At 36.6% G+C, this 11,220-nt stretch overlaps 1 gene segment (V, D, J or C); it reads left to right on the top strand.

Annotated features, from left to right (window-relative positions):
- Positions 1 to 6,074: 6,074 nt before the first annotated feature.
- Positions 6,075 to 6,861, top strand: LOC101446339 (immunoglobulin kappa variable 4-1-like). The segment is given in 2 exon segments: positions 6,075 to 6,151; positions 6,349 to 6,861. Coding segments are annotated over 2 exon segments (348 nt in total).
- The last annotated feature ends 4,359 nt before the right edge of the window (positions 6,862 to 11,220 follow it).

The raw sequence follows: 11,220 nt of genomic DNA, 5'->3' as shown, positions 1-11,220 counted from the left end.
AATCTCTCCTGTCCCTATCCCCAGGACCATTTTGATGCTGTCTGCATTTCTTTAGAGGGTCCATGGACCTGTTTATATAACTTAATTAGGGCATTTTTATAGATTTAGAATAAGTTGAAGAAAATCAAAGAGTTACTGTGAAACAAAACCTCTCAATATTAAAATCCTCAGAAAGAGAGAAATATTAACAGAGTAAACTCACCAACATGATTAGATGAGACATTAGAAAAAATTAAAAGCCATGCTATGAAACAGGAAGATATGAGCCAGCTGAAAGAAAGTATTAAAAATCCTGATGAGACTTCTGAGCAAATAGCATCAGAGCATGTTTTCAAGGCTCAGCTCTCTTAAAAGAACAATGGAAGAAAGGCAAAAGGCTGATCAAGGGAGCTGCTTTGGGGATCTGTAGGTCAGGAGATTGCTGCTGATCATTTAAGAGAGAGAAAAAGAGAGAAGAGGCTAAGTACAAAATAGTGAGTTACACACCCCCACAGTTGTGAATAGGACCAATCCCCCAACCTCAACGTGAGTAGACTCAGTAAAACTGGTGGATTACTGTGGCCAGCTGAAAAGTGAATAGAGGTCTTCTTCCCTGGGAAGAGGGAGAGTTCAGGGAAAGAGTGGAGAGTATTTTCTTTTCAGCGAGTTTGGTCAAAAGGTTTGCATTGAATCTTGGCCCTGAGCAGCTTAGCAAATGGAGGTGGAAAGAGACACTTCTCTGAAAATATTTGCAGAAGAATGCCATGTGCCAGCAGGCTGGGAAACTAAAAGAAGGAAAAAACAGTTTTTAGAGATGCTTATATCCCAGGACCCTTGGATCTGCTCTGCTGTTAATTAGTGGATGCCTGCCCACCTTTTATTAATTTAAGCATGGCAATTTTAAATTTTTAAAGTAAGTTGAACCAAAATTAAAAGAGGAGCTGGGAAATGAAAACACTAAGCAAGAGAGAGAAATTAAGTCTCAGAGTAAATTTATCAACATAATCAGATGCCTAGACATGAGAAAAAAACTAGAAGCCATACTTAAAAGGAGGAAGATAAGGCCCAGGCAAACAAACAAATCAAAAATCCTGATGAGACACAGGATTTAAGACAAATAATCAATGATGTTAACACAAGCCTTCTAAATCAATTCAAGGAGTTGAAGGAAAATATGGCTAAAGAGTTATAGGATATTAAGAAGACATGAGGAAAGCATAAAGAACAGTTTGAAAACTTGCAAGAGGGTAACAGATCTTATGGGAATGAAAGACAAAATGGATGAGATTAAAAATACATTAGAAGCATATAACAGCATATTTGAATTGGCTGAGGACAGAATTAGCGAATTAGAAGACAGAACATCTGAACTCGAAAAGACAGAGGAACAGAAAGTCAAAAGAATGTGAAAAATAGAACAGGGTCTCAGGGAACAGAATGATAACATGAAACACATAAACATATGCATTATAGGAATCTCAGGAAAAGAGTATGGAAAAGGGCCAGTTAAAATAGTTGAAGGAACAATGACAGAAAATTTGCCAACTAAAAAGACATAAATATCAATAGTGGAGAAAAACAATAAAACCCAAATGGAATAAATTCAAACAGACCTACTCCAAGATGTCTACTATCCTGAATGCCACAAGCCAAGATTTAAAAAAAAATTCAGAAAACAGCAAAAGAAAATGAATTCATCACAAAAAAAGGGAGGTCAATATCAATTAGTGCCAAACTATCAGAAACCATGGAGGAAAAAAGGAGGCAGTAATATGATGTATTTTAAGTCCTGAACACCAGCTTAATTAGATGCCTAGTTTCTTAAAAATTTTTATCTTGCAAATCACTCCTCAAAAATGAGGTTGAATTTAAAGTCTTCACAAACAAAAACTGAAAAAGGTTGTTACCACTAGATTGGAATTTTGAGGGATACTAAAGGAAGTGCTGCAGTCTGAAAGGAAAATACAATGATGAATGTTTGTAGAAGTGTGTAGAAATGAAAATTATTAGGAAGAGTACCTAAAAGGGTAAAATCACAGACAATAGTAAGAAATGACAGCAGAAAGTCAAAGGATAAAATGGATGAATTAAATAATGCCTTTACCATAATAACTGAATGATATTGGCTTGAAAGCCCCAATCTAAGGATATGGACTGACTGAATGGAGAAACAATATGAGCCATCCATAGGCTGTCTACAGGGACGCCCCTTAGATGCAAGGACACTATTAGGCTGAAAGTGAAAGTTTGGAAAAAGTTATTCCATGCAAATAATAACTAAAAACAATCACGAATAGTGATAGTAACATCACAAAAAGTGTATTTTTTAATGGAAAACTCTTATAAGAGATGAAGGAGAACATTAAAACTGTTCTAAGAGATGAAGGACATTATGTATAAACAAAAGGTCAATTCAACCAGGAGAAATAAAAATAATAAATACTTGTTTATTACTTATTTCACTTAACATGTCCAGGGGATGAGGTGGGATTAAGAAACAAGAAGTAAAGCCTTAACATATTCATGGTTCCTGTTTGGGTGATGAAAATGTTTTTGCAATGAATGTGTTGACAGTAAAACAACATGAAAAAATATAATTAACAAATGAAAAATATACCTAATATGATTAAAACAGGAAATCCTAGATTGCATATATGGTTACAGAGTAAATTAAATCATGGATACTGGTTTACAGTACAATATAAAAATGTGCTATCATCAATTGTAACAAAAGTTCTATATCACTGCAAGATGTTAATAATAGGGGAGTATATGGTATTCCAATATTTTATGTATGACTGTTCTGTAAAACACTTCTCTAATGAATAAAAACAAAGAAAATATCCTTTTTTAAATTCAATGTAATTTTTCTGATAAATTACACATGGAAATGTTGATAGATCCAAATATGAGAAAAAATATTTAAAATTGTAACCCTAGGCATCAAGGGAAATAATGGCTGTTTTATATATATATATGTATGTACACACAAGGTAATTGAAATGTTATCTTACTGCAAATAAAAACACTTGAAAATTAAAAAGGAAAATAAATAAATAAATACTTACACACCTAAACTGGGTACCCCAAAGACATGATGCAAACACTGGCAAACCTGAAAGGAGAAATAGATGTCTCTACAATAATAATTGGAGACATTAATCCACCATTCTCAGCATTGGATAGAACATCTGTTCAGAGGGTAAATAAAGAAACAAAGAGCTTGAAAAATATGATAAAAGGACTAGACTTAGAATGCAATACAGAGAAAGAGAAAGAAAGCTGTGGAAGCAAGAAGCTGAAAGCAATGAAACCCAGAGAGAAGGGAGATATGAGCAGATACCGTCATGTGCCTTGCCAAGTGGCAGAGGAACCCAGGTTCACTAGCAGTCAGGCTTTGGGAAGATAGCATCACCTTGATGAAGCCTTGATTTGAGCATTTTTCTCAATCTCAAAACTGTATGTTTGTAAGCTGATAAATTCACATTGTTAAAAGCCAACCCATTTTGTGTTATGTGCTTTAAGAAGAGGTGGAGCAGACATCACCAACCCAAGATCCATAGGATGGAGGAATAAAATATGGATTAGAGTGGACTTACTGGTATTCCACTATAGAACTATTGTGACTAGTATTGGAAGCAACTGTGGCATTGATGTTGAGAAAGTGGCCGTGGTAGTTGCTGAGGGCAGGGAGAGGGAAGAACAGATGTGATGTGGGGACATTTTTGGGACTTGGAATTGTCCCAAATGATATTGCAGGGACAGATGCTGGACATTGTATATCCTGCCATAACCCACTGAATATACTGGGGTGAGAGTAAACTACAGTGGAAACTATAATCCATGCAGTGCAGCAGTGCTCCAAAATGTATTCACCAAATGCAATGAATGTGCCACAATGATGAAAGAGGTTGTTGATATGGGAGGAGTGGGGTGGGGCACTTGCCTTTCATGTGGGAAGTCCCAGGTTCAGTTCCTGGTTCCTCTGGGAGAAGGTGAGCAAACAATGAGCAAACAAATGAAAGATTTATTGGGGGAAGGGTAGGAGAGGATGGGAATAAACAAAGTAAATCAATAAATTTTTTTTTAATTATTAAAAATAATTAACCAATATGCCAAGAGCTATAATGGTGAAAGCAAGAGTAGATGGGCAGTATAACAATAGAAACTTTTATACCCTATAAGAAATTAATTTTATTTTGGGTTATACACTTTTTTGATATGTGATATTTGGGGCTCTAAGGTACACGAATAAGAACATTTAAAGCAACTTCTTTCATAATTGCAAAAAAAGAGAAACATCAACATTCTAATCAACAGCTGGTTTCAAAATTGTAGTATAAAACAACAATAAAATACATGCAACAATATATTTACATGAATAAATTGCAAATAAATATTGCAAAATAGATGTAAAATTAAGGAGAAATGCTTTTTACAAGAGAAAATATATAGTATGAGACAACTTATATAAAGTTCTATACAATCAAAAAAATATAGTTACAGAATTTAAAATCAAGGGAATTTTTACTATAAAATTCAAAGAAATGGTTCAGCATCAAGGGGAAAAAGTTTTATTGATGCTAAAGTTCACATGGAATTTCAAGGAGAGAGGCACCAGAAATGTGAGTATAGAAATCATCGCTGTTAGTAAATTTTAAAATATACATACACATAAGGATACCTTGATGGAATACCAAGCACAAAATATGATAATTGAGGGAAAACTGTAAAATGTGTCATCACCCTGTAAACCCAAGTATGTGGTGGAACAAGAACATGGTGAGAATGTGACTGAGTAGTAGTGCCTTCCTAGTGGATGTCGGTCTGTGTGGGCATCTTTCCTGACTTCCTGAGAAAGGGACCCTCAGCTAAGGTAATGATCTCATAGTAGATGAGCTATAGAAAGATGAACTTATCAATTAGACATGGAAAAATACATGCTTAGGATGCTCTGCCTCAAGGGAAGTTCTTGGGAGCTTTAGAGATGTTTTTCTGAGCAAAAGTTGAAATCCCGAGAAAGAATTTTGTTTTCTGTAAAAAGACCAAGCTTCCCTGCCTCAATCTCTTTCTCTGAATATTTCCATGGTGAGGAGTGATAAACCTTTGTCCAGCCTGGCCACACATTGCCCTACTGACCCTTAGTCACGGCATTGCCCCAGGGGAGGAACCCTCAGGCCCATCAGGTTTGGAACCACAGTAGATGCGATTGTATGTTTATTATCTCTCAAAAGGAAAGCGTTATGAAATCACTGATGCTGCCTGACTTGTTCATAAAATAATGTTCTATGCACAAAACAGTTCGCAATAATGGCTATTTGGGTAAGTTTGCAATTTTATATTTTATTATATTTTTTCTTTTTGCGGAAATTAGTGAAGAACTGTTCTTTTTGATGTTGGGAGCTGAAGTTATTTCACCTATTACCTCCAGGCAGAACTGTGACATCTTATATCTCTTACATCTGCTGCAAAAAGGATTGGGGATGACTTAAAATGTGGTAAAAGATGATGTCAAGTGTGACTGATAAGTACCTGGTGACTCATTTTCAGAGACAGTGTTTGTTTATAAGGAGATATTGGAAGTCTGATTTTGGAAACATTGAGTTGTCTTTAGATGCCCAAGAGGAAATTGATATACACATATGTATATATATTTCAGAAAGAAGTCAAAGAGAGAATCATCAGTCTGTTCACTATATTCTCATTTTATCTACTTGAATGAATATAGGTCATGTATATTCACATATTTATGTTTTAATTATGTTTTGAAATTATACACTCAAAAACCATATTTATTGCAAAATTAATTTATTTGCTCAAAAGTGATTGGAAAATTTTGAAAATTACAGTTGATTATAGAAATATTTTACATTTTAAAATTGTGCTATGTTGAAAAGTATAGTCTTAAATTTGAGACCTTTAGTTGACATACAATTGATTTCCTATGATAGTGATATTTTTGTCTTCTATTCTGTGTCTTCACAACACACTGTGTAGCATGCTTTTTTTTATACTCTCCGACACTTTGCATAAGCCACGTGGATACCAGGCTGACCTGCTCAGAGCTCTACTAATGGGGTTTCCTTGGAGACGGGGCCTGAGTGCATCAGAGGGTTTAGCAAGATGAAGTCACAGTCCCAGCTCCTCATTCTCCTGGTGCTCTGGGTCTCAGGTGAGAAGTTTAGAAGATCAATATTCTTATAAATTTGGAAAAAAGATTGTAACTTATAGTATGAACAATGTATTATAAAATGGGCTGATTATTTATGATGCATAAATGGGATTTCTTATATATAGAGAGAGTAGGGATTTATATATAGTAACATACTTTCAATGCAATATCTGATTCTTACACATTCCTAATTTCAGGTGCCAGTGGGGACATCGTGATGACCCAGTCTCCAGTCTCCTTATCTGTGTCTCCAGGAGAGATGGCCACCATCAACTGCAAATCAAGCCAGAACATTTTATCCAGCTCCAACCAGAAGAACTACTTGGCCTGGTACCAGCAGAAACCAGGACAGGCTCCTAAACTGCTCATCTATTATGCATCCACCCGGGCATCTGGGGTCTCCGACCGATTCAATGGCAGTGTGTCTGGGACAGACTTCACTCTCACCATCAGCAGGTTCAACGCTGAAGATATGGCAGATTATTACTGCCTTTAACGTTTTAGCTACCCTCTCACAGTGTTTCAGCCTCGAACACAAACCTCATCTCCAGGAATGTAGATCAGTGAGTCCTGTAGCACCAGCTGCTTCCTCCCCTCACAGACTTGAAACTCTATGCTTCCTCCATCTCTCTGAGAACCGTCATCGTTCAAGAGATTGTATCCTAGAATTCTGCATGTTCCTGTGATGGTATTTCAAATTACTGAACCAATAAAATTCTGTCTCTTATTCTCTGAGGAAGGGTCTCATGAGTTTTGTCACCCTGATGAATTGATTCTCTTTTCTTATGCTTCCTTGGTGCTGAAAATTTCCTCATCTTAATTCTTTATTCCTCCAGTCTTTGTCCTTACTTGCCATCCAACTCTGGGTCTTCCCAAATTTAAATCCTTGATCTTCATATTCAAAACTTCCCACATGAAAGTTCATCTTTCTCCCTTCCTAGACCCTTCTATGGGACTAGGAAGTCCAGAAAAGCATCTTAAGCCAATATCACTGAAGGTTGTTTCCTAGTCCACCTTCTTATTTTCAGATACCTATTTTCATTTATCATTGCCATTAAATAATAGTTGTGAATGCCTTTAATACACAGGCTCCTTGAAGAATATTTATATAATAGGGCAAGATGGTAGTTAATTTAAATGTGTTGACCTTAGGTTGGATGTGAAATTTTATACCAAGTTTCATATATGTATGAATGTCACCCTATTTTATGGTTTTCTTTTTAAATAGTTGACCCATAAAATTGACTAAAAGGTCAATATTACCTATATTGTCATAGGTGTAGGGTTAACTTAATCATATTCTCATATGTATAAAATGATATTTAAGAAATACTTTTGAAACATTGCTTTCTGTAATACAATATTAAAATTACTTTCATTTCTATCAATATGAGAGTACTTATATCTATATGATAGAATGCAGCCTTTAAAAATTGAGGGAGGCAATTAAAAATAGGATTCTATGAATTCAAAGATATAATGTTAACTGGAAAACCAAGATGTTAAATGTGGTGTGTTTCATTTTTGTAAAAAAAAAAAAGATTAAATTCTGAAAGAATGTATAGAGGTTCATATAGTAACAGAATACCTGAAATTTGATTTCCTTTTGTTCTGCCCTCTTGTCCTCTCAGTCTCTTTCAGTCTTCCTCATTCTTTCAAAGACAGTTCTATAATTCTTTAAATTCTGCCCCTCAAGAAATATGTGACAGCATCCCCCATCATTGTTTTTTCATCAATTCTCAACTTTCTCTTTCATCATGAAGGAAATTATGGTTCTTAAATCACTGTAACCTGAATAATTTGCATAAATTTTAATTAACACATTCATTTCATTGTAAAAGTAGAAAAACACTAAACATCCTAGTATTATTTCTGCAATGATTTTGAAAATACATGAGTGGATGAAATTTTTGTCAGCAAATTTCTCATCAAACCTTAGGAGAACACACTAAATACCCAGTCACACATAAATGCTCTTTTCTGAGAGTAATGAGAGACATTTTTAAATTATTGGGTTTAAGGAATCCATACATTCATTCCCTCAAGAAATATTTATTGAATGCTTACTCTATGTCAGGTAAAGATCCCTCCCATCACTCTATTTGGGGAGACAGAAAATAAATAAAAGCATAAGTAAAATGTTTGCTAAGTCATTTTTTAAGTACTAGGAAGAAAAATAAATCACTGCAGGTAAGAAGAGCTTGGTGAGATAGCAATTTAAAAGAAGGTTGTGTTTCAGTTAGCTGTTGCCATGAAATAAACTTCCCCCCAAAGCCCAATAGCATAAAACTTAAGCTATTGAGTTCACTGGTTAGTGTGAAGTCTGTGCAAAACAGCAAGCTAAACTGACTTGCTGGGTCTACTCTCGGTTTACAGCTTTTTGACCAGTCTGCTGAGGACTGGCTGATCTAGGTTCAAATGTCATTCATTTCCCTCATGTCTGTTTGCCGGTTATCAGCTAACCGTTGGGTTGACTGGGCCACATCTCTCACCACTTGGCAGACTATTTCTAGCTTCTTCTGATGGCTATTTTCAGGCTCCAAAAGAGGAAGTAAAAGTGCATAAAGTTTCCAGGGCCTAGACTGCGTTCTGGTACAATGTGCCTTTTGCTTCATTATACGGATCAATGAAATCCAGAAGACCAGTTTATATTCAAAGAAGGACAATTAAACCTATCTTTTTATAGGACAGGGTGAAAAGTGCCATTGCAAAATGCATGGATATAACAAAGGATGAAAATGTGCGTGCAATTTGTTCAATGAATTTATCATAGATAGGGAAGATTACAATGAGAAGGTGTGATCAGTTCAAAGCCTTAATATTGGGGATGAAATTACATGGGAATGCTCCAGGGTTGTGGTTCAACTTTGGGATAGAGTAAAATCTAGTCACATAGAGCCTACAACTGTGATATGTGGACAGGTATGTTTTGCTTATAAGACATATTAATGCCTTAATTGTTTGTCATAGATCATTCTGCATAGGTGTATTACTCTGGAGGAAAAACTCCATCTCCATGTTTGCAAATATTCTTTCATGTGCAACACAGTAGAGGAGAAGGCTGAGGATCTTGGATTGTGATGCCATCTTGTAGCTGCTCTTTTGTGTTATATTGCTAAGGCTTCAAACCCCAAAAGAAAAACAATTTTTGAGACTTAAGTCATCAGTGCTGATCCCAGAGTGGTTACTACAGGATGTTTCTGCAATAAACCAACCAGAATCAAGGGAAAATTCTTACAGTAGAGAATGCTGGTTAAAAATCTTATAAACTGCTATTTTCATATATACTTTTTGAATATGTGAGCAGTTGACACCAAAACCTTTTTGATAATCCCACAAGCTGATGTGAATATAGTTATAGTTTAGCAATTCTTTTGTAGTTCCTAGATAAGTAAATACATTAATGATGAAGAATTTATTCGAATACTACATGTGGACATTGGCATAATTCTAAGCTACAGTGTCTTAACTGGTGGCAAGCAGAAATCTTTCCCATTTTGGAAGCAGTACAGACATTCAATGCCAAAGGAGATGTCAGACTGATCCCTTCTCCATGGGCAGCAGTCGAGAAAACCCTGAAGAAACCAGCTCTGAAATCCTAAAATGAAGAAAGGTCCCACTGCCCAGCCCTACCCTGTGCACTGGGTAGCTCAAGGCCTTCCCATCAGCTCAACTCCACCTGTTGAAGTGATGTGGGACCCTCAGCAGGTCCTTCCCAGAGCAGCTTTTAGCCATGGTCCTTGAATGGGGAAGGTCCAGTGGCCCTTTCACAGCATTCCCTTCTATGCCACACCTCACAAGCATCACCTCTGCCACCAACTCACCAGCATCTGCCTCTGCTCAGACCTGCTCTCCTTGGTGGTGAAAGCTTTGGCTACATCTGGCTGCCTGACACCTGCACAACAGGATCCATTGCTTCCTGGTTCTGTGAGTCTCAATTCTGTCCAAGTCCCTAAATCCCACTCTCCCCCATTTCCACTTCAGGGTGGTAAGGCTATGCCTCTGGGCTGAGGAGCCACAGTGGTTGGCCCCCTTGGCCCAGACCCTGGAAGCCTGAGTCACAGAGCAGACAAGAGCACGTCTGGGGCCACAGGGTCATGGTGGAGAGGAAGGCAAAGAACAAGGCTGTGAAGTAGAAGACAGGTGGGGGAGACCCATTTGTTAGGCCGTGAGAAAGGATGAGCAGCTGAACCTTGGCCAAGGTGGGGCAAGCACAGGTCTTACAGGCTCAGCTGTGAGGAGTGTCCTGGGCCTTCCAACCCAGTTCACCCTGCAGGGAAGCCTCCTCCCAACAAGAAAGCAGCTGCCTCCTTTCCAGGCCCAAGCTGCTGTAGAGGGTTAGCAGGGCAAAGTGTCGGCTTTATCAGACCTGCAAGGGGGCAGGTTTCAGGAAGAAGCAGGCTGAGCAGGTTGACCCTGTGGGGCCCAAAGCCAGTCAGAGGGCAGCACGGCCTCCATAGGTAGTTATTTTTTTTAAACAAATGATTCACATTTAGAATAGACTATTACTTCATGTTTATATTATTTAAGATTATATGGATTGGTTTGTAGTTGTTTTTTCAGTTAATTTTTTTCTTTAAAACTTGTGTATACTAACCTATGATAGTGAGTGAATATCACATTTTCGATAAAGAGGAAGGAAATAGATGCAACATCACTTTATTCTTTATTATTTTAGCAAATTCTAAACTTTAAATAGACTTGTTAATTTAAATGAAGTTTTTCATGAGTATGGAAATGTGATTTTTATTTTGTTTACCTTTCTTTTCATTATAATTTTCCAATGGGACAAGTAAATTTACTGATAGTAAATGGAAATAAAAATTCAGTAAAATATTCTAAAAAGCTAGTGAAAATGCTTATCCACCCCTTTATTTTTATAACATTTTTCAGAAATTATTGAGCTTGAATAGTAAACATAAAACCTTTAGTATACATTACCTAATCTGCTTATTAATCTTGCTCAATTGGTGATATTTGCAATGGGTAAAGCATACTACAGAATTTATGATTGAAATTCTGGCTCAATAATTTTCGAATGATGCTTTTATGCCAAAAGGATGACAAAA

The sequence above is a fragment of the Dasypus novemcinctus genome, chromosome 17, assembly GCF_030445035.2.
Source record: "Dasypus novemcinctus isolate mDasNov1 chromosome 17, mDasNov1.1.hap2, whole genome shotgun sequence".
Taxonomy (NCBI): domain Eukaryota; kingdom Metazoa; phylum Chordata; class Mammalia; order Cingulata; family Dasypodidae; genus Dasypus; species Dasypus novemcinctus.
The sequence above is the reverse complement of the archived record's forward strand: the minus strand, read 5'-3'. Positions and strand labels throughout refer to the sequence as shown.